Below are 24050 nucleotides of genomic sequence, written 5' to 3'. Positions count from 1 at the left end.
CAAAGAGGCAGCGAAGAAGACAAGCATGGCTGGCAGCACTTACTTCAGGGTCTGAGCTTTAAAGTCAAATTTGGCTCGAGCAGGTCTCATCTAAACACAAGAAATAACGTGGAGTTAAAACTCATGATTGTCAATGAAAAGGTCACATTTTCACAAGATTCTATAGAAAGCGAAGCAGAAAGATCTACTCTACCCAGTTCAATTTAGTTTAAAAAAATCCAGGCAAGACTGCAGCACCTGACCCCATCAGCATGATAGATGGTGTTTAGTCAGCTGTGTCATGCATGAAAATTCCCCTTCAAGAATGCCACTTGTAGGTAAGAGATGGTTTGAAAAGCCCTTTAGGCAAGCTGATCATGGCTACTGTCAGCCAGAAGTCTTCAGACACGCCTTACCTATCATCTTACTCCCTGTGGGGCATCTTCTGTTTACCTGGTGTAAGTTAGGAACTGAAAGCATAACAGAGTCTAGTTCACCTTTCATATCATCTTGCATTCTGTACGTCCCTACGGTTTGTGACATCATTGAAAAAGCTAGGGTAAACCCTGAGTCTATCTCTACTGAAACTCCATCCTGGCTGTGGCGGCTCCTACACACCCCTGCCTGCAAAGCCAGGCTCAGCCGTCTTCACATTCTCATTAAGTCTGTCAGTAACTCACGCCCAAGTCTGTTCGTCCTCAGTCCAAAACCCTGTTGCTCTGGGTCTGACCTCTGCTTCCCACAGACACAAAGCTTCCTTTGACTTTACCTTCTCCTCAGTCTAATCTACCGTCACCCAAGGAGCACAAATGACATTCCACAAATTCTTCCACACTTCATGGTTTTGCTTTGAAGTTGGCTTCAGCTCTCAATTGTCTCTAGTAGGTCAAATCTCTCCCCCTAACCTGGGTGGAGGTTTGTGGTCATATCCCCAGTCACACCTAAATGTCTATTTCTATCACCTCCCCTGTCCCAACTAAGTACATTTATGTGCTAATCTCAGCCTGGAATTTGTTCAGCTCCAACTCTGGCAAAAACTTCACCTTTATCAACTTGCACCTCTTTCTTCTTTGCTCTTAAAAGCAGTTATTTTAACCGGCTTTGTTTTTAAAGGGGCCCATGAAATTTTTAAAAATCACATGCACAAGCTATTTCTATCAATGTACCTCTGACCTCTTCAGCTGCAACAGCATAAAGGAAATGAATGGTAGGTCCTCTACCAGATTAGAAGACAAGGGCAGAGTGGGAAGGGAAAATGGAGCCGAGGTGAGAAAAGGCTCCCAAAAGCATCACCACATGATTCTACTTGTTTAGTCATCTGCCCTACATTTCTTGGCTTGGGCTTCACGGGGACCTTCTAGGGTTCACACTGCACCACAGGAGTTACTGGTGTTTTGTTCTGTTTTAAGTTTCTGTTTTTACTGGATCCCAGGCTGGCCTTGAGCTTTGGATCCTTCTCCCAAGCTTCGAGCTCACAGGTGTGTGCTGGGACTGGCTCTCCATACGAACTTTTCATCCTGTATTCATGCTGCAGTTCCCATCTATCTCTATACATACAGGTTAGGGGGCAACTCAATAGCCACCTTATAACCTTATGATATTATCGAGGTAATATCATAGCATCCTAACGCCTATGTTTATGGCATACTTTCTTTTTTTTTTTTTTAAGATTTATTCATTATTATATCTAAGTACACTGTAACTGTCTTCAGATGCACCAGAAGAGGGCGTCAGATCTCATTACGGATGGTTGTGAGCCACCATGTGGTTGCTGGGATTTGAACCAGGACCTTTGGAAGAGCAGTCAGATGGCTCTTAACCACTGAGCCATCTCTCCAGCCCTATGGCATACTTTCTAAAGGTTGTAGGCAAACACGAGCAGAACAGATGTGAGAGCAAGGAGAAATAATAACGTTCACAATAGAAAACCCGAAGACCAAAACTATAAGGAAAAAAAAAAAACTCACAGAAATCACAACAGAAAAATGTGTGGGGAGAGAGATGGATTACCCAGTCATCCAGCTATATGGCGATGTAAACATTATAAATTTATACCACAGCAGCAAATATTCCTTCTTTGAATTAACTTTGAACTCCTGGTCCTCCTAACTCTACATCCCAGGCACTGGGATTCAGGTTGTACACCTCACCTGGCTGACATAGAACTGTGTATGAAGGTGGTTTTATACTGGCAGCTACCCCAAAAACACAAACTGAGTTGTCTCTGCTCTCCACAGGGAGAGTGTTACACAGAATTAGTGGCTGCTGACTCTTGCTGGGAGTGAAATGCATCCACACACCACAGTGTACCCACACTTGCTGGTCTCATTGGCCCAGTTCTGTCAGTCAGCTAAAGGACAGGGATTCTTCCTGTGGGCCTTAAAACATCACAGCGTGAAACTGATGGACTTGCAAATTCTTAGACCTCATCCCAGGTCAAAGCATCACAGGTGGCACAGGGAAATGATGCGGGAGTCTACATTTTTATGTCTTTAGGGGTTTGGGAAACGCCATTGTGGAGAAAAGGCAGGTCCGGTAAGAAGAGCGTGCCTGCCTTGCCGCAGCTACTCCCGCTGAGCAGCACCGACAGGCCCATGTATCCCTGAGGCAGGTCTGCAGGCTGCCATCTTCTTCCTCACACACAGGCAGACCTTTGGATGGGGATAGTGAGCAGCAGTGTCTTCAGAGCAAGCAGATGAGGTTTCCCTCAGAGTGCTCTTATACTCTCCATGGGTCTACCCACGCTGCAGAGGTCAGAGTTTCACAGTCCTGTGAAATACGCTAGCACCACTGAGCAACCAGCACTGTGCTTTCAACAGCAGTGCCACTAAGTCAGTGCTATAAAACATCACTCGGGAACTCTAATAATAAAAGCTTCATTAACCATCTCTTTACAGAAGACTCTTGGGGTTGTCCAGACCAGAGCTTCTGAGACACATGGCCAAAGGGACACGCTTTCTAAGCAGACCACAATGCAACACGGTATCACAGTCAAATGCAGGATGGAGAAGACTGGACTCATGAGGCAGCCAATGCTCTAAGCATGCAGTACGCGTGTGCGCCAGCAGATCCCAGTCCCACAGCCAGGCATGCTTAACATAGAGAGCACAGGACATAGTGGGGCTCATGTCTATTCACCAGCCACAAAAGAGCCAAAGCAAGGCTAAGAAAGCCAGGATGACAGGTGCTGTTTGGAGAACTAAATTGGCCTACAGAGGGCAATGCCAAAGAAAGGCAAATATTGCTTTGGGTCAAGCAGCAGTTGGCGGTGACCAAAACAGACCTCTAACCCAGATTTCCTTTTGGCCGTATCATCTATATTGAGGAGGTCCCCAAAGCGCTCATTAGTGATAAACTGATGATGAGTCGGGATGACACCTGTGTGGCGGCGAGCTGCAATATCGGCCTCTTCTTGCTCGCGCTTAAGTCGTCTCTGGTCCGCTAAAAGTTTCTGCCATGAAATTGCATAAAACAGGCAGTGAATCATCTGGTCCAGCTTAATGGAAAATGGCCACATAAGCAACTAAGGAAGAAGGTATCGGTGAACAAGGAAGAGACATTAAAGATCACTGTCAAAGGGACTTATGGACACAACTTCTACGTCCCTATGGTAACCATCCACTGTGTACTTTGTAAGAGGGAGAGAACACTGTCCAGAAGAAAATTGGGACACTGGGATATGGGATATGGGATTCTACATGACCCCTCTGTCTGGCTGACTACCCCTGGGCTCAGTCCAAAGCCTGGGCCTTCTGGTAACAAGGGTACAGCTTAGACACTGTGATCATGTTTGATTGGTAGCTGGCATTCATAATGTGTTTCTAAGACAGGATGGGGCATGCTGTTTCCCCTGACTACACCAGGCCTTTCAGACTATGGGCCTTGACGCTCTGGAAATTAGGTCATGTTTTGGCTTCTTTTTCAGTTACACTGCCATGTTCTCTACACAGCTGAGCTGCCCCTATTAGAGAATGAGGCACCCTTTCCCCCAGGACAGCCAATTCTTCCCCCTGGGCGTAAGTTTCAGGAGGCCTCAGGATATACAGCAAAGGCTCTTCATGTGCCTGACAGAGGGTCTTGTTTCTGTCCCTCTGACTTGCTTCTATATTAGGGAAATGAAGCTGAGTTTCAGGGAATGATACAGAATACAGTAGAGACAATAACAGCATCTAGGGTGAGAAGAAATGGATACCCCTATTAAGGAAATTAAAGGGTTGGTTGAGGAGGAGTATGGGACCAGTTAGAAAATCGGAAATGGGGAATTTGATCCAAACACTCTGTATATTTGCACGAAATTTCCAAACAATAAGTAAGAAATATGTTTTAAAAGGAAAATAACCATCCATTTCTATTCAAGCTTTTTTCTATTAGTCCATGTTGCTTTTCACCAAATTCCATTCACAGCCTACTCCAATGGCCCAATAGAAAAGCATTTTCTTATTTCACTGCAATTTTCATTCCTGGGATTAATACTCCTTGAGAGAAGGCATTTATTAGAACTGGTCTTTCTTAACATGCTCAGCTAAACATAAGTCTTCTTCCAGCAGACAATTAAATGACTCATGTGACACTCAGCTCTAAAGAATAATGGCTCAGGTTTCCTCCGGGGTCTACAAAACAACAACTCAACAAATGGCTATGGGCCTTCCAGCACTCAGAAAACTGTAATAAAGAGTAAGCAAGACCAAAGTGCTTTGCAAAGCACAGTGCCACAGAAAAAGTGCTGTCCCGGGAAGGTGGAGTCTTAGTTTTTAGCCAAGCACTTTTGGGAGGTGTCCCTGTTCGAGCCATACCCTTGTTGAATAAAACAGGGGTTTGGCTTGGTGACCACGAAAGGCCCTTCAAGGACAGATGGGATCTCCTTTTCTGAAAGGCTATTATCATCAGCGTCAACAGTAATAATGGGTTGACATAAATTCCCTCCTGTACTGTTTTTTCAGCAGTGGGGATGGATTCCTGCCTGAGGCCCTGTTCAAAAGCACTGCTGCTCTGGCTGACAGACAGTTCATCATCCATGGAACAGATATCAAATGGAAAAGGCTTAAACCTGGTACCAGATCTGTGCTTTAGCCACATAAGCCCGTATCCATGAGGAAAGAGAAACCATTTCAAGCTCTCAGCATCACCAAGGATGCAAGCTTCTCTCGATGAAGTATGCAGTGTTCAATGGTTACTAAAACAACCTCTTAGTAAGACTCACCCAGCAAACCTTCCCGACTGAATACCAGCGTTTCATTACTAAAATGGCATTTTATCTTTCCTCTCATGGCATGTGGACTTGGTCTCTCTGACAAAACTCATACAGAAAAGTCTGGAAGGAGATCTGCTCCTGAGTCTTGACAGACACTCATTATTTGAGAGTTTTGGATTTGATATTTGAAACAATTCTGGACTTCAAACACCTCCCCTGGCTTACCATGCCTGGAGGGCAAGGAGAGGCATGTTTGTGTTCTACCATCGACAGCAATGATTGTAATTAGAGCCCTCAAAGTCAGCCTTGCCTTAAATCCTTAAGGAAACTCCACCTAAACTCTGGAACCACTCAAGCTAGACCAACAGAGAGGACATGTGAAGAGTTGTCACGTTTGAACATCCTCTCCCACTGCCAACAGTTCAAAGTATCCTTGCATCTTGTAACAAAGGACAGGAAAGTGGACAACTGAACTTATCTAATCTATGGGAATCCCCTTTCCTGGGAATATGCAGCCAGAGCATGTGCACCGGGATGCTCTATCTATCACAGCAGATGGGAAGATTCTGCCCACTTAGCCAATATACAGGATAACCTTTTCCTATATTCCAGAACGGTCTCCATTCAGGCCCTGAAAAGCATCCCACATAGAGACATTTCAGCAGCTCCAAGAAAATGCCCAGGCTCTGAAGTGCCTATGTGAAAATGCCCAGGCTCTTAAGTGCTTGTGTGGCGCCTGCCAGCACTAACGTGAGCATCCCCCTTCTAAGTTAAAGCTGGCAGAATCACAAGCAACTTCTTCTCATTGTTTATAAACTGTAGAGTGGCCAGGGCTGTCACCTTCCACTCTTTCCACTGCAATCCTCTCCAGTGTCAAGTATGCTCCCTTTGATAGGCTGGAGGGAGGTGGCACCTATAACCCAGTGGCTGTATGGAAATTAGTCAGTCCTGCTTTCTGGGAAAGCTTCTGGTCCCTGCACCCCACCACTCTTCTGAAAAGTGTCCAAAAAGTTCAGTTCCTTCATTTTTTTTTCCTCCCTGAACAAGAACAAGGAGGCTCAGTAGGGAGACTCACCTCTTTATCATCGTGCCGTCTCCGAATAAACTCTTCTGTGGACTCCAAGTAATCAGCTGGTATAAAATGTCTTGGTGACTCTGAATCTTCAAAAACAACACAGCAGAGTTAAAACGAGCCATGGCTTAGTAGGAAGCCAGTTTGTTTGTTTTCTATTATTAAGGTCAAATTTATAAACAATGCTGATAAATAGTGACAAATTCTGAAGGGAAAACCCCCCAAGCCCCCGCCCTACCTGCTTTTTTTGGATTTACTTGCAAACTGGTTTAATACAAAGACAACTCACCAGAAAGCCAAAGGTGAGCAAAGAAAGGGACATTCTTTTAAGTGTCCCCACAAAGAGGTACGCAGGCTGTAACAGGGACAGACCATACACTCACATACACACGGGGCCACGGAGAGAGGCTGCCTCTCAAAAAACCACAGGGAGGCTGGGAATTGATGTGAACAGGGGTTTGCGAGTTCAAATGAACCCAGTTCTTGGATATGAGCTAAACGGCCAATTTTTCTTTCGAAACGGTTTGGTTGGTTAGTCTAAATGAAGGGGTGGGTGGGGGTTGTTTTTTAAAGAAGTGCAGCCACTACAAGCCATGGTTAATTGCCAAGCAAAACAAACAGAAGCAAAAGACAAAGCAGAAGGATGAGCACCAGAAGCACACAGAGAGAGGGACAGAGCAAGCCAAGTGGAGACGGGGAGGTGAGACTGGTCAAACACACAAAATGCCACCTCCATGGGCCGCTGCCAGTTCACTTTGTGGGTTGTTGTTCCTGTCCAAGCCATGGTCTGAGTAGGGCACAGGGTTCCCGTTATTAATGGCCCTTGTGCAATCCTCCAGGCCTGCGGGTCTGTCCAGAGGGGGTTCTGAGTTGTGGCTAAGCCTTGCCATGGTATGTCGGGAAGACAGGCGAGTAGGGACCAGGGGTTTCCCCGCAAAGTGGGGCTGGTCCTGAGGGTCTTGGCAGGGAAGGTCTGCTTTCTGGCCAGCAGGGGACTCTGAGGAGTCACTGGGGGGAGGCTGTCTGGGGTGCTGTTGGAGGGGCTTTTTCAATCGAAAAGGGAGGGGGCTCATCAGGTGGATGTTTCTGAGGAGACTGTTCTTGTCCCCCCTGGAATCCGAGCGCCAGTCTGGCTGCCTGGAAGACTGCTGCTCATGCTTGCGGATAGTGGTGAACCGGGTGTATGAAGCTGGGCAGGTGCCCTTGCACTTGTTGAGGCGATGTTTGGGGAAGTCTCCATGAACACTGCCCCCGCTGCCCTCCCTGCTGTCGTTAGAAACATTTGAGCAGTGGTCTAGCTCATCTGAGCAGATGGAAAGAGGCTCAGAGGGCACAAGGCTCCGGAAGCTCAGGACGTGGTCCGCCATATTGCTACACGTGGGTGACGCATAGACCCCTCCGGAGTCCATCCCGTCCATCTCTCTGGGACGGAGCTTGGTAGACTCGAGGAGGGATTCCGCTGAACGAGCTGAGGTCAGGCCGCTTCTAGAGAGCACAGGGGTCGGGGACTTGCTCAGCCGGCCAGAGAAGTCCAGGGACGGCATGGACCGGGACCGCTGAATGAGCTGCTCAAAGGCCGTGATTCGGGAGGACACGGTGTGCTTGGGGATATGCTCTGAGCCCTCTTGGCTAGCGCCCAGCTCACCCCTGGCTAACGTCAGGCTGCTCCTTTCAAAGTGGGAGGCAAGATCTCGCACACTTGAGGAGGAGATGGAGCCCAGGGAGAGGCCAGCTCGGTTGATCTGGTGCATGTCCCGGTAGAACATGGAGAAATGCAGTCCAGCCTTTCTGGAGAGAGGGCAGGGCCTCCTGGAGCTGGTGCCGTACTCCTGCAGGCTCATGGTACTACTGGACTTGCTATCGTAATCCCGCCGGGAGCGCATGAGCAGGTTCTCGATGCTCCCCCCAACCCGGAGTGGGAGGCCTCTTTTGGAATCATTCAAAGACACACAGAGGTTCTCACAGCTCTGAGCCTTCTCTGAGGGTAACAGGACCCTCTTCTGTTCCTGCAAAAGAGCGCTGGGAGCAGAGAGCCTGGGTTTGAATTTAGAAGGAAGGATCTCCGAAATGCAGGCTTTCGCAGCCGACAGGGGTTTCTTGTGCTTACACCCAGGGCCTAAAGCATTGCTAGTGTGAAACGTTCGGCTATGAACTGATGATGAAGAAATCATGTGAGCATTCCCGCCTTTACGATCCACTGGTAAGCATGCAGAATAAAATAAACACACCCATTAGGTTAAAGCTGAAAGCTGCTTTTAAGAGGGGGGGGGGTAAAAAAAAAGAGAGGTAACATGCTCACTTATCATAAGGGCTTTAAAAAGTCTCCAGTTGATGTCTAGAAGCAAAATAATTGGTGCTGCAAAGCAGGTGCAAAAAAATGCAACGAAAGAAATGGCCACCCTGCCAGTTAAGAAAGGCCGAAGCTCAGCGAACTTCTAGGAAAGGGATATTAGAACAACAAAGAGAGAGAGAGAGATGTTTTTAGAGAGAGCAAGGTTGTGGGTAGGGACCATTAAGACCAGAAAGAAAAATGGCCGGCAAGAAAACAGGTGATGGGGCACAAGGCGGCTCCAAAGCCTGGACATGGATAGGCAGAGCTCTGTCCCTGTGGCTGGAGGTCCACCCGCTGCCAACACTCAGGTAACAGGCATGGAGGAGACATGCCTGCAGTCTTCAGCTTGTCAGTTACCTTTAGTGGAAGCTGAGCTGGAAGGTCGCTTGAGCCCACTGAGGCCCTGAAGAGGGATGTCACCACCTTCCAAGACACTCTTATAAATCTGCCTCTCATTCTCCAAGCTAGCGAGACCCCCGGGGGTCCCATCTGATTCTCTCTTCACTGCATGGAAGTTGGAAGAATAGATACTATGGAGAAGGTAATTTTAAAAAGAGAAAAGGGGAGGGAGAGAAAGGTAAGAGTTAGCTTGTTTAACATTCTTTTTTAAAACCTGTTTGTCACCAGCTGGGGAGAAGAAAACTGCTTTTGGGTTTCCCGGTAAAGCCCTGAACCTGTGGGTTCACAACTCCTTTGAGGTTCAAGTGACCCTTTCATAGGGGCCATGTAAGACCACTGGAAAACACAGTTTTTTTTTTTTTTTTTACATTACAGTTCATAACAGTAGCAAAATTAGAGTTATGAAGAAGCAACAAAAATAATTTTATGATTAGAGGTTATCATAAATGAGGAACTATATTAAAGTGTCACAGCACTAGGAGAAGGGTTAAGAACCACTAATTTAGACAGATTTCTGCGGACAGGCAGGCCACCATGCCTGAGTTCATAGAAACATGATCCAAGCAAGAAAACTCCCATACTACAATGAGTGCATTTGTCCTTTAAAAAATGAGTGAGAGCCTGTGACTCCAGTACCTGGGAAGCTGAGGCAAAAGGAACGTAAGTTTGAGGCCACCCTGAGCTACACGGTAAGAGCCTATCTTTAAAAACAAACAAGCAAGCAAAAACAAAAACAAACAAACAAACGAAAAAACACTATAGATAGGATAATGGGGAGCCCAGTGGCTCCATACAAGATGGTACATCTAGGGACAAGGATGCAAGACAGAGTTCCCAGTGTGGCCGGCCAGTTAAAATGCATGACCTAGATTAGGTTTTTCTGGATTACACTGTGGGAGAACTTTGGCTGACAGAAACATCAAAATCACCAGTAGAAAAAGAACAGCCCCAGCTACCTGTGGCCTCCAGGAAAATCAGCAAGTGAGAAAATCAGAACTTGGAACTCTATGTGCCCTGGCCACAGGCATCGCTTTGTTTTGAGCCTTTGGCTTGGGTGATCTTGCTGCCTCATCCTCCTCAGTAGCTAGGACAAGTGGCACACACCACAATGCCCAGCATTCACTTCCTTCAAAGCTGCTGTCAGAGCCTGATAGCATGTATCATCTGCATACACTGCTGTCACAGCCTGACAGTATGTATCATCTGCATACACTGCTGTCAGAGCCTGACAGTATGTATCATATCCATATACACTGCTGTCAGAGCCTGACAGTATATATCATCTGCATACACTGCTGTCAGAGCCTGACAGTATGCATCATCAGTATACACTGCTGTCAGAGCCTGACAGTATGTATCATATCCATATACACTGCTGTTAGAACCTGATAGCATGTATCATCTGCATACACTGCTGTCAGAGCCTGACAGTATGCATCATCAGTATACACTGCTGTCAGAGCCTGACAGTATGTATCATATCCATATACACTGCTGTCAGAGCCTGACAGTATGCATCACAGTGTACACTGCTGTCAGAGCCTGACAGTATGTATCATATCCATATACACTGCTGTCAGAGCCTGACAGTATGTATCAATTCACATACACTGCCATCCATTTATGCGCTTCATTTACTTGTAAATATGAACTCTGTTTTTAAATGTATGTTATATATGCCTATGAATGTTTTGCCCGCATGTATATGTATGTGTACCACATGTATGCCTGGTACCCACAGTGGTTAGAAGAAGGTACTAGATCCTCAGGAACCTGTGTCATGAATGGTCGTGAGCCATCATATGGATGCTGGGAACTGAACTTGGGTCCTCTGCAGAGGCTACACAAGTTTTTAACTGCTGAGTCATCTCTCCAGCTACCGTTTCATTTAGGTTTTTAAAGGTCTGTTTGTTTTTATTTTATATGTATGAGTGACTGCATGTGCCTTAATATGGACCACATAAAAGGCATTGTGCTAAGTGCCTGTTGGTCATTCTCTCTCTCTCTAACACACACACACACACACACACACACATAGAGTTTTCAGATAAGAAAATAAAGCACCGATAGATTAGACAGCCTGTCAAAGCAGGCAGGATCAGCAGATTGCAGAGCCAGAACCCTAGTTACACCACTGGATGCTATGTAGATCGTATTCTCTGATGGTGTCTTGGAATACTTCCTTCTGGCCAACAAGGTAGTGGTTCGAATGGTGCAGGAGTTAAGGGTATTTGAGTTTCATGACATCGTTACCACCAATCATCATCTGCCAGGACTCTACCCCAGGCAAGTGGTTCCAAAACCCAGGAATCAAGGAAGAAAGGATGCTCTGCTAAGACACAGTGTTGTCCCCACTGTTCAGTCGATAAGTGCCCCCAGCACTAGTAACAGCCCTCACAGCTGCCGCATCACACTACCTCATGCTCACCACAGGCTAAGGGCTCTGCAGGAACGATTTCAGGGGACCACCCTGAGGCTACAGGTCCCTCTTACTATATATAGCATACATGAAAAGAATTTCCCTTTCTCAGCTGAAACAGAAAAAAGAAGTCACTGGAACCCAAAAGATGAGAGAACCCCATCTTAAGGCTGAGAAACATGCAAACAAAGGAAGTGCTAAGCAACCTTCTAGGTTCATCTCTTACTTGGAGAAACCTCAGAGAATCAGGCTGGACTGACCTATTTCCCTAGGCTTGCCTTGATTTCTAAGAGCCCGTGGACTCTACCGCAGACAAGGACACCCAATGAATGTTTGGAACGAACAAGAGGCTACATTTTCTAAATGTGAAAGCTGGCATATGGGCTGAGTAATGATATGTCTTGATATGTACAACCATGAATTTCGAAATTCCTTTAAAAAAAAAAGTTAATTTAGAGATCCTGACTCCTATTCTTTTTGATATAGCAAAGTCCTAGGAACTCTATGCCCTTTAAGCAAAGGCAGTCCCTCTCTGGTCCTCAGTTTCCTTTTTGGAGCAATGGAACACATGACCCATCCTTAGGGGAACTGTTTGAGATGGTGTCCTTAAAAAACCGTGTGTTGAAGCTCTCGGATACTGCTCTTAATAAGGTGCCTCAGGCCGGGTGTGGTGGTGCACGCCTTTAATCCCAGCACTCGGGAAGCAGAGGCAGGTGGATTTCTGAGTTCCAGGCCAGCCTGGTCTACAGAGTGAGTTCCAGGACAGCCAGGGTGATACAGAGAAACCCTGTCTCGAAAAACCCAAAAAAAAAAAAAAAAAAATCAACTTCATTTCCTGACCTGAAAACTGACCAAAGTTTACTTGGAGGGACCATCCATACCTCCAGAGAAAAGGATTTGGCTTTCCTAGGCTCAGGGGTCAGGCCTAAAGCTTTTGGGCCACATAAACACTCTGTCCTCTCATCCCAAGATTCTGATTTAAAAAAAAAAAAAAAAATCAGCTCCCATTAAAAATGGTGAACCCAGAACGTAGTTCTATAGATACCACTTTCAAAAAGGTGGGCGTTCGTCTAAACTGGCTTTTAAACTCTTGTTTTCCTAATTAAACTTCTCCCTTTTGTACAACCCCCAACTGCAAAGCTATCCACTGTCCTTTGTCAGCCCCCAGCTAAGGGGACAGAGGACTTTGGTGGCATGAGGGCCCTGCCTGGCCCTTGCTGTTGGCTGGTAACTTGGCCAACTTCCACCTGCCACCTGTGCGTTCTGAATCACGTCAGCCTCAGGCAGAGCTTCAGCCCACCCTTAGTCTCCCACAGCTGCCTCACCTACCTCAGCAGCCCTCGGCACTCCCCCACGCAGCCTGCCTGCTCTCTGTGCCCCACCCATTTCTTCCTGCTTCCCACAGATCCACAAGCCAGCACTCAGGAAACCTCTGGGAATGCAGTTGCTCCAGACAAATGTTTTCTTTCTGATACCAAAGCTGACAAAAGAATGCTTTCCCCAGATGGTTGAGGTACACTGAGGCATCTTATTAAGAGCAGTATCTGAGAGCTTCAACACATGTTTTTAAGGACACCATCTCAAACAGTTCCCCTAAGGATGGGTCATGTGTTCCACTGCTCCAAAGAGGAAACTGAGGACCAGAGTGGGGACTGCCTTTGCTTAAGGGCATAGAGTTCCTAGGACTTTGCTAAATCTAAAAAGATCAGAGCTGAAAGAAGTCACACGGGATCCTTGGCTGAGTGACTGAGATACAACCAGAATTAGCAGCTACTGACATTAAACAAAACCAGTCAGGTTCAGAAGCTCAGCTCTGAGAAGTTTGTGTTGAATCCCATGTATGCTAACTGAACTGGCTGGGACACAGGGCGAAGAGCTGAGCTACTGTGAGACGAAGAACCAGCCACAGGGTTTAAAGAGGTTTCAACAAAAGCACACTCACTGGAAGGATAAAGTGAGCGATCACTTGGAGTCAGCTGCCTTCCATGTGTGTAACAGAGGTGTGGGGCAGAGGACAGGGTACCTTCCATGTGTGTAACAGAGAGGCCCAGGGTCAGTGGACAGGGTACTGAAAAGCCAGATTCCAACAAAGAACGCAGCAGCCCAGCTGAGATGCACTCCTGCTCGAGTTGTTTGGCGTTTTGTTTTTGTTTGTTTGTTTGTTTTTAAAGCTTGCAAACAAGATGATTTTCTTGGCTTCAGTTTCTTTCGTTTGCAGTATTAACACTGGTGGTGAGATTGTGTAGGGAACCCATCAGAAAACCGGTACACCTTTCTGTCCGTCTCCAAGCTGACTGCCAGCCACACGACCTGAATGTTCTCCAAACATCTCCAACCCAACACATCCCGAACCAAAGCTGGCTCTGTACAGCCACCCTGCCCTTACTCAAGCTCACAGTCTGAGGAATCGGTGCTTCCTCGCCTTTCTCCTCGCCAGTCTCCTTCAGCCATCAGGCCCCGCTTCCTTGATAGTCCACAGTAATTCCCTTGCTCTCTCTACTGCCCAATTGTCACTTCATTACCACTATGGCCCCACCCAGCTGCTAGTCACTCTTGGTATCCTATCTAAAGAAAGACATATGACGACCCAACATGTGAGATTTTACCAAACAAGTATTTACTGAGCACCTTCTATGGGTCAATCTTTCTCATAGGTAGAAAGACTGAACAAGGGACATAACTGATCAAAGTTTCTAGCCCAGGAGAGATGGCTTAGCAGTGAAGAACATAACCCCGGTCTTGCTGAAGACCTGAGTTCAGTTCCCAGTACTTCAGGCAGCTCACAACTACCTATAACTCCAGCTCCAGGGGATGCAACCACACTTTTCATCATAAGGACACTGAATTCTCAGGCACACACACACACACACACACACACACACACACAAATATATAATTAAAAATATCTTAAATCTTTCCTGTTCAAAGCCAGTTGACTATTTTAGGAAGAAATACAGGCCACTGCATGAATGTAGCTTTGTGGGAGGGAGTCTATACAGTTCTCTAGAAGTTCCATCTTAAAGAATTTTGTGATGAACCAAAAAAAAAAAATCATTTTTTAAAAATCTTATAATATAATGTTCCCGCTACTCAGTTTTTCATTTTTCTTCTTTTCTTTTTTTCTCTCTCAAGTCTCCCTTGATCTCTCTCTTCCTCCATTCAGTGAGAGGAGCCCGCCCCCTTCTGGATCTCAGCATCACATATGCCACGCTGGATTCAAGTTACCACTAACAAATGCGGTTCACCTTCCACAGTGACTCCAGCAGGTTGTTGGTTAATCTTCCTAAGCCTGGTGCCCTTTAAGGTTGTTAAACAAAAGCTGGTGGAATAAAGGCTCCTAAATCCAAACGCCTACACGCACACAGGCTTCTCACGCACACAGGCTTCTGGTATATTTTTAGGGGCTGGGGAAATCTCCAATGTTTTCTAGAGCTCTTCAGGTTGTGTTTTGTTCTCAGATCAAGGAAACTGCTCTCTGTGGGTTCCGAAAGAGCAGCTTTTCCTTGAGTGCCACTTGCTGGCTGAACAGAGCAGAGCTCTTTCGGTTAGGTGAAGACAGCTTGAATATGCAGAAATGATAAACGGTGGTTAGATGAAAATGAGAAACTTAAAGGTCTGGAGACAGTTGGAGAATAAAACATTCAACCAGACATACGTTGTGACAGTGACTCAAAATGCTAGTACTGCAAAGGCTTGCTTATATTGTATTCAACAGCTCAAAATTGGCTTTATTATGCTTTTGGCTACATTCCTACTAAGTGTGAATCAGTATAGTTTAGGTGAGGTGCTGCTACTGACACCTGGCCCAGAGTATCATCAGCTATGAACTGTGTGCAGAACACTGAGCTAGGACGCCCATTTCCTCACATGTTATACCTGCACCTGGGATGCTCAGGGGAATAAATGTGAAGAGGACACAGTAAGTGTTCAATAAACTTAAGATCTGTATGTCACTGAGATCTGTGCTCTTAGCCCCAACTGATCACCATGGTAGTGACTTACTCTTCCAAACACTTCTAACCCTTACATATACTTCATTCCTCTGCCACCGCTTTGTCTTTTATTCACTATACTTATTTTGTGAAGGTGAGAGGATCCCCCAGAAAGTCAAGGGACCGTACCAAAATTCCTACTGTGGGAAGTAGCCTAGTGCTAGCAGATCTAAGGAATTCGCTGAGCTGCCTTCTCTGGGCAGTTCTGGGAGAAGGCATGAAGGGTCAGAGGGAAGGCCAGGCAGCAATGGTTAATACCAAGCAATGCTGAAGCAAGGTGTGTGGGGAGAGTCCTGGTTAAAATGCCCAGTGCAACCAAACCCTGCCATACCTCAAATTTATCAAATTTATCTACCTGGCACCCTGAAGATGGAAGGTCTTGTCCCTGAAGAGTTTATAATAACAGTTAGAAAGTATCCACAAATAACTCAGATAATTGGCAGCAGATGCAGAGGCCGGATGAAGCACTAGCGTGAGCCTGGGCATGAGAAAGTTCAGGCAGAACTTTTTTATACAGCGTAGGAGCTTGCTATGTACTACAGATCTCCTAGGGTAAGATAAAGGTAGCCCTGAAAATAACTCAGACAGGATAAGAGCTGCATGGCAAAGCCCTGGGAAGGGCATTCTGGGAGAGGATTAGAGTTAGAGGAGACCATGGTCATGTAAAAAAAATGGACACTACCTCTAGGTGGAGACATGCCCTCTTCTCTTCCTGTAAAGGTTAATCCGATGGGGCAGGTTGGCAGCCTGGCTATAGGATCGTCTGTAGTAAGGCAGGCTCACTTTAGGATGTTCCTTCCCAGAATTCCTTCCTCCAAGTACATCCTTGGGAATCTGACTACCATGAGGTTCAGCTAGATTAGGAGTAAGCCTTTCTCAAGACGGACTTAGAAGGTGTTTAATTTTTTTTTTCTTCTTTTCTGTATTTTTCTTTCAGCTGCTGGCCAGAACTTACACTTTTAACTTAAACCCCCTAACTCCTGACTTTTTCAAAAGCGCCTGTGCTGGCCGCAGGCTGACTGCTGTCACATGGCTGACCTGGAATTGCCTATCTCAAGCAGCCTGGCTTTTGTTCCTTTCTCCCTCTTTCTCCTTCCAGGCACTAGAGGTTGACAGCCTGCCTGCCCCAGTCTTCCCCTTTTATGTTCTAATAAGCGCTCCTCAAACTTCTACAGGTATATCCATTTTAAAACTCTTTTATTAATGAAATTGGGAGCCAAGAGGGGATCCTAATTTCCAAGGTATCACACGGTAGTTCTGCTGGGACACCCGAGATTTCCATTTCTTTCCTTCTCTTGCTTTTTTTTTTCTTTTTAAAGATTTATTTATTTATTATATGTAAGTACACTGTAGCTGCCTTCAGACACTCTAGAAGAGGGTGTCAGATCTCATTACAGATGGTTGTGAGCCACCATGTGGTTGCTGGGATTTGAACTCAGGACCTTCAGAAGAGCAGTCAGTGCTCTTACCCGCTGAGCCAACTCTCCAGCCCTTTCTCTTGCTTTTTAATTCATTGTCAGAGAAAATAAACCCATCCCTGTATCCCTATTATCAGTTACTCCACGAGGAAGTGAATGGGGCATGCATGCATTGTGCAGCCAAATTCTTAAGAATTGGCAGAATAATAATAATAAAAAAATCCATGTCCATATGAAAATCTAGGCTCCACATTCTACATGGTGGGACTGCCTTGAGGAACTAACCCTACTATCAGCCCCTGTATCTTTATTCTAGATCCAGTACATCCTAGCTACAATCCCTTCCCTCAGGAATCCACTGAGGGCAAGATTGATTCTAATGTAGACAAATAGGCCAATAAGATGGCTAAGCAAACAGAAGCACCCACTGTGCAAACCTGATGACCTGACAGATTCCCAGGGTTCACGATGAGAAGAAAACTCCCATAGCATGTGCTCTGACTTCCATAGCCACACCCCACAACTCACAGACATATACCCACATATATGTGTGTAAAGTAAGTAAAATTAAAATAAGCTCAGACAAATAACTTCACATTCCAAAGTTAAAGACATCAACCTGGGATAAAGCTATCAAACATAACATGAATCTCTAAAGTTAATTTGGAGAAAGAAGAGAGAACCAAAGAAAACTAATTTGAAAACTACAATACCATCAAACTACTGGAAGACAAAGCCCAAAGCATGTGACAGCCCAGGGCCATGAGCCCTCCCCAGGGCCAAAGCCTTTATTGCCTACCACGGGACACCACAAGACAGATATAGATCATGGTCCAACCCACCAGCTGTTCTCACCCTTGTCTAGTCCTTGATACATTAAGCCATGAAAACATAGGAGTGGCTACTTACTATCCAGGAGGCTCTGACGTAATGTCTGGAGTCGGGCTGACTGCTGAGCTCTGTAAAAGTGATAAAGAAAGAACAATGTAAAAAAAAAAAAATATATATATATATATATGTATATGAGGTTGGTGTTAATTCACAGGTTGCAAAGCAAAGGGGGAGGAGACAGGCCACTTCAGTTTGGTCATGTAGACAAGAGGCTTGGACACAAGGACTTTGGGCTAACAAAGATTTAGGGGTCCTAGGTTTTGCTTCACAGGAGATGCAGCCACAGACATAGGTGAGCCTGGAAGTGGACTTCAACTCCTCCTCAGCTGCAATCCCAGGGAACAGAAGCCCATTCACCCATCTTCCCCAATCCTCAGACATTCTGCTAAGGCTGTAGCTCCTATCATGCACCCCAGATACCACATCCGAGAGCAGCACACAACACTCTAGGGAGAGACTGTATTCTAAAAAGCATTTTAAGATGACCATGCCATATTTACACAACTCATTTATGCCTGTGCATTGGAGAAGTGTGAAAACGAGACACAATTTCACAAAATCCACACACCACACTGCCAGTCCAGGTTGGGAGGTGCTTCATAAAATGGCAGGCCACTAACAAAAGGAAGAGATCAACCCAGGCCTGCTAGAGAGCGAGAGCAATGTCATTACAGAGTTCAGAGGTTCTTTTGTACTGCAGGGGGATAAAAATGTCAAGGGTTCAATGTATTTGTGTTAAATAAATCAATGTAGAAGTTAACTTTTACAGATATTCCTATTTGATGGTGACCGCCATCTCTACTAGTAACCAGTGTAAGAACGAACCACCGGGAGAAGAGACATTTAGGAACAAGAAACAAACAGAAAGGGAGGCTGTTGGATTAGGGAAGAGGAGATGACGGGGGTGGGGGTGGGGGTGGGGGGGGAGGTGGCTTCACGGGTGGCTCCTCACTCAGCCCCCACAATCGCTCCTCTGTAGGCAACTCTGATAGATTTTTAAAGCACTTGCCTGCTTCCTAAGATCTAGTCTTACGGTTCCTACTGCCTTCTCAATATCCTGATCCCAAGCCAGCAACTCAGGAGCCAAATACCTGAAACGGACTCCACGGTTTGACCTCTCTACATGGAGTCTCTTTCTAGCTTCCTTCAGCCTTGCTACTATCCTTAATCTTCTAGCTGTCTGCTCCAAACCCTACAGTCACAGCCTTTCCTTCCCCAGCTCATTCATCCCTCACAGCAACTACTTAAGCTAGCCCACTGAAACTCCCTGGACAGCCTCTCCCTACCAATCTTTCTCCTTCTCCCTGCTGGTGCCTCTACAGTGTAGACTCGCTGCCTACACTACTGCAGTGGCCCCCTCACCCTCTGACATGTTTTCTACCTTCAATTCAACTTCTCTAAGGGAATGGTGCTCTCTCTCTCTCTCTCTCTCTTCCTCCCTCCCTCCCTCCCCCTCCCCCCATCATCAGTGATCAGAAGGAAACCCAACATCTTCTCAGTCACACTCCTGAGGCTACAGTCTTTCCCAAACCTGCCCATCCCATCCAAGATTTCTAGTTGAGCTCATCTGCCCCACCCCCTTTAAAAGATTTATTTATTTATTTTATGCATATGAGTACACCACCATTGCTCTCTTCAGACACACCAGAAGAGGGCACCAGATCCCATTACAGATGGTCGTGAGCCACCATGTGGTTGCTGGGAATTGAACTCAGGACCTCTGGAAGAACAGTCAGTGCTCTTAACCGCTGAGCCATCTCTCCAGCCTGAGCTGATCTGTCTTATCCATTTGAACACATATACTCTTTCCATGTTTCCTAGGTGCCTCAAAACAGATATCCCCAGCAAGTATGGACTCCACTGTCATATCCTGAAGGCAGTCTCATGTGTGTGAGAGAGAGAGAGTGTGTGTGTGTGTGTGTGTGTGTGTGTGTGTAACCCCTGTGAGCATACCTAACATATGCTCAAGGCTAACAGCACCAGACAGACAACCAAAGGGAATGGAGGGTGGATGCATCAGGCACTTCCTTGCACCATGGTGCCACTGGCAGGGTCTGGGCCCTAACTGGAGTAAGGAGCTATCAGGTCTGGCTGAGCCCCCATCTCTGCATGAGCTGCAGATGTGTGACTTCTATGAAAGCATCTCCTGATTCATTTTGGCCTGCTCGTTACTAGACTTCTCATCCTGCATGCTGGCCATTGCTATTAGGACAGACGCACAGCCATAACTCGTATTCCAGAACAGGCTGGGATAGTTTCTTCCTTGAGCCCATAATCCTACAGTGCATTATACTAGGTCTTGGTCTGGTCTCAACCTGGTTAGAAATCAAGAATCCCACTCCAGCTTTCTCCACCCCAATCACCTGTCTCACCAGGATGTGTGACAATTTACCTCTTTGTCTCTTTTCAGTTCTGAGGGAGAAAGGGCCCACCCACTGCTGTCTTCTTCATCCAAATCTAAGTTCTATGTACCAGCTCAATGGCTTCCCACTCTTTTATCTCAGACCCACAAATAGGCTACCATAAAATCCTGGTTTCTCTGCCCTTTCCTGGTCTCTAGCCTTGAACCAGTGGCCTCAATACTTCTTACATCTAGCATAGACCCATTATCAATTACACACATCCTCCCACAGTCTGTGGCCCTCCCTGGCCACTACAGCAATGTCCACAGAAAGCCATTCTTTCCTCATTAGAGTCTCTTAAGGCTTGTCAGGGAACCCAAAGCACACTTTCAGCAAACTTTCAGCTTCCCCCTAGAAGACTGTTCACCTTGCACTGGCTCTCCCTCCCGCCGCCCCAAGTCCCTCCCTTTTAAACACTTACATTTTAACCCAGGCCCAGTTTCAAATACTTGCATCCAGGCTGTTTGATATCTAGAGTGTGTTTTCTGTCATGAACTTGCTGGCCTTTACGATGACAAATACCACTCTGACAATGCCTTGGCCCAGTTTCTACTGCTATGTCTATCAAAATGACCTCTGATGTTGGCATCTCCCCGGGTGACAAAAAAAAAAAAAGAAAAAAAAAAAGAAAAACTGGCCCCCCAAATAGCACTCTGGAAATTCAAAGAAGGCAAAGGAAAGAACTTTTAAAAGGTCATCAAAGTAGAAATATGGGGCATGGTGGGTGGGGGAAAGTTCAAATCCAGCTATCCTGTATATATATATGAAAGATAATTTAAGGAATATGCCAAGTTCCAAAGGGTTCTAAACAAACAACTGACTGGGTGTAGTGTGTGAGTGTGGTGTATGTGTGCGTGTAGCGTGTGTGTGTATGTGGTACATGTGTGTATAAACAGAAAGCCATGCATCTTAAAGCTAGCAGCTTCACCTTCAACATAGAAAACAAAGAACAGAGAAGAACAAAGCAGAGCTTGAGAAGAAACCAACAGCAAGAGAAAAACTGGAAATACCTGTGGCGAGTTTGCACTGGGTGCTTTATTAAGCGTCTCCACTTTCTCTAAATCTGCCTCTAACTCTGCTTGGCAGAGGCTGAGATCTTTCTCTAGATTAGTCTGGTTCGAGAAAGAAAAGATGAGAAAGAATGTTTTAGTTTAGAGAAAAGAAGAAGGAGTGGAGGGTTACGTTTGAAAAGGAATTTTGTTCTTAGTGTCACTTTTTAATAGGGTCACGGTGGCCTGACTCAATCACAAGGGCTCACTAGAAATTAGTTTAAAGACATGAGCACAGAAAGAGCAAAATTAGGCAGGTTCAAGGAAATCCCGAGTAACAGAGCTTCAGACATCTATTCTAGGTCTAACGAGAACTACAAATGGCACAGAAACCTACCTGTGAGGAAAGGCCCTGCTTCCTCTGTGTCAGAGTATAGTGACCGTGATGAGAGTTGTTTTTAAAAAAAGCAAACCAAAACCAACCTCTAAACATTAGTATATGTCTCACGGACTTCATTAAATAGTTTTATCACCAAGCCAAACAAGTTACTAAGTTTAAAAAAAAAAAAAGAAAAAGATTTAAGAGAAGAACACAAATCCACAACACACTCACGGCACCCAAAGCTAGAGATCTAGCACACAGTCCGAGGAGGAGGAGGCACGGAATTACCTTTCTATCCTCTCTAGGAAGGATAGAGCAGTCTCCAGGAGTATAGTCCCATATCTTTTTGGGAGGCTGACGGGAAGCAGAGGAGGAAATGAAGAAATGAGCATAAAGACATAACGACAAACATGGGGAGCTCAAACAAAGAGGGGCACGCTAGGAACCGGACCAACACAGAGAGGTGAACTCAAAGCAAAGGACTGGGATCCTGGCTGAGGACACAAAGCTGTCTGCCCCTGGGGGACCTGAAATCCCTGACTAGGAAGTATAAGTTTCAAGAGCAAATCAACCCTTGAGTCTCAATACTAAAAATTTTAAACTAAAAGGCGGGGGCGGGGGGGAAGGGGGAGGGAAGCATCAATAACCAATTTAAACAAATTAAAAACTCTAATTCTTTCTTATTCTCTTCAAACAAAGGCTGACCCTGGAGATTTTCACATTTTTAAAATAGTCTTTCCTACTATAGAAAAAAAAATCATTGCATGTTAATAAATGTGTAAATCTGTAAGTCTGTCCAGTAGAGGCTGACCTAAAAGGGTGACCCTCTGGTGTGTGGCAGCGGCATCCACAGTAGGATTCATTGGCATCTAGAGTAGGAATTCAGACAGTGCTGTGACCATTTCATGCTTGCAGCTCAACTGGCCTTTCATAATGTAAGTAGAGTTAGGCGACAGCAGTAGCGCTAGAGGCAGGCTCCGCCCCTTCCCCCTGGCAGGTCAGAGGTCAAGATGTTTGTTCTTTAACCCCCTTCATGGACAATCAGAGCGCTGAAAATCTGCCAGGAGAATGCTGTAGGCTTACCAAGGGTTTGTGTGCAGTGAGAGCTAAGCAAACTTCCAGAAACTTCTAACTCTGAACTTCTCTCACACAGTGTGGGATTCTCTGACTCTGCCTGTGTACACTTGTGATCTACCATGTTATGACCTCCGGGGAGATCAGACACAGGAGATCATTAAAAGCTCCACAGATTGCATGCAAGTTTCATGTCCGTTAATTCTACAGACACATTCGAGGGATTAATATCGAGAAACATTGCCTTGAGTTTGTGGCTAGACATCAAATCAATTTCTGTAGAAACTGAAGGGAAGGGGAGAGTAAAAGGTGGCTCCTCTTGGTCCCCGTACCACCTCTCCAAAGGCAAAGAACTGGCTGTGTCCCCCCTGTCAGCAGCAGGTCTTCCACATATGTGAAGTAGGTGTTCTGCAAAGTCAGTGACAGAGCAGCGACCGTTCGTTTTTACCTCAGTGGCTGTCTGGGAAGTAGACTTTTTAACACGTGTTACCCCCCACACCTTTCTTACTTTGTCACAGAACTCCATAAGCAAGTGTCTACAAATTAAATTTGCTTCAAATAATCACCCTGCTCCCACCCCACCCCCAAATGGTCCCTGAAGTCTTAAATCAGTCGTTATTTCATGGGGACATACCGAGGTCACCAATCAGGATCTTGTTGCAATTTTCTGTTCTTTTTGAATGGCTTTGTAAAAGGAGGTTCAGGGAGAAAAGGGAACTCGGCAACTATTAGTATCAAAGTTCTAGTGGTTCTAGGAGTGAGAGGCCTAAGTTAGTGTGAGAACAACAGAAACAAAGTATCGATGACAACCTGGGTCATGTGTGACTAGCAGACTCTGGAATGGCTAACACAGCTTCCAAACCAACTGCCACAGCTCATGGCTTTACCACAGCCGTGTATTCTTTGGCCCACTGTAATCAGAATAGGAGAGAAGAAAGGAAAAAAAATCTCACTCTCCTACCTCCTTCCTGAATTCTGTTGGTTCAACTAGATAAGAAACCCACCCTGGGGATGTCTCAGACCATATATAAATGTTCTTTTACTGAGATTCCTGGAGATGTGGCCCATGTTCTTTTGACAAACCTTCAAAAGTTAAGGCTACACAAAAAGGAATTCCCCAAGAGAAAGAATTATTAGGCAAATGGTTCATGCCCTCCGTGTTTACATAGGTGAGTTACAGTTTTTGGCAAAGCTCTTAATTAACCAAGTTATTCTCAGGACCTGTTTACTAAAGGCTGGGACTCTGAAGTATTGTCTAATATCAACGAGACGTGTTTGCAGTGATAGATTTATAAAAAATGCATCACTAGTAATAAATTAGTAAAGAAGGTCCCCTAACTTTTGCAAAAACTTTCAGATTAAACTGGCTTAGTTACTTGATAGATGAGGGCATGGTTAGCAGTCTGAAAATCCTGAAGGGGATTTCAAAAATCACTGGCATGGAACTGAAAATGAGTATCTCCCGTTTTCCATGAGGTCAGTACAACATCACTGTCGCAGACATCAATTA

General features: G+C 45.6%; 1 protein-coding gene across 14 annotated transcripts in view; it reads right to left on the bottom strand.

Annotated features, from left to right (window-relative positions):
- The window catches only part of Sorbs1 (sorbin and SH3 domain containing 1), a 226687-nt gene that overhangs the window by 26350 nt on the left and 176287 nt on the right, over window positions 1-24050 (bottom strand). For 8 of the 14 annotated variants that reach the window (XM_029472826.2, XM_085833983.1, XM_029472830.2 and 5 more), the window contains 7 exons: window positions 21755-21820; window positions 21106-21207; window positions 17712-17761; window positions 8932-9104; window positions 6246-6331; window positions 3263-3430; window positions 44-90 (listed from right to left, as the gene is read on the bottom strand). In XM_029472826.2, the coding sequence (XP_029328686.1) occupies window positions 44-90; window positions 3263-3430; window positions 6246-6331; window positions 8932-9104; window positions 17712-17761; window positions 21106-21207; window positions 21755-21820 (692 nt within the window). Of the gene's footprint in view, window positions 1-43; window positions 91-3262; window positions 3431-6245; window positions 6332-6972; window positions 8440-8931; window positions 9105-17711; window positions 17762-21105; window positions 21208-21754; window positions 21821-24050 lie in introns of all 14 variants that reach the window. The other 6 variants (XM_085833985.1, XM_021151938.3, XM_021151939.3 and 3 more) reach the window with 4 other exon arrangements.

Source organism: Mus caroli, unplaced genomic scaffold, assembly GCF_978045245.1.
Source record: "Mus caroli unplaced genomic scaffold, Mus_caroli_1 scaffold_20, whole genome shotgun sequence".
NCBI classification, from domain to species: domain Eukaryota; kingdom Metazoa; phylum Chordata; class Mammalia; order Rodentia; family Muridae; genus Mus; species Mus caroli.
This window is presented reverse-complemented; position numbering and strand designations above follow the sequence as displayed.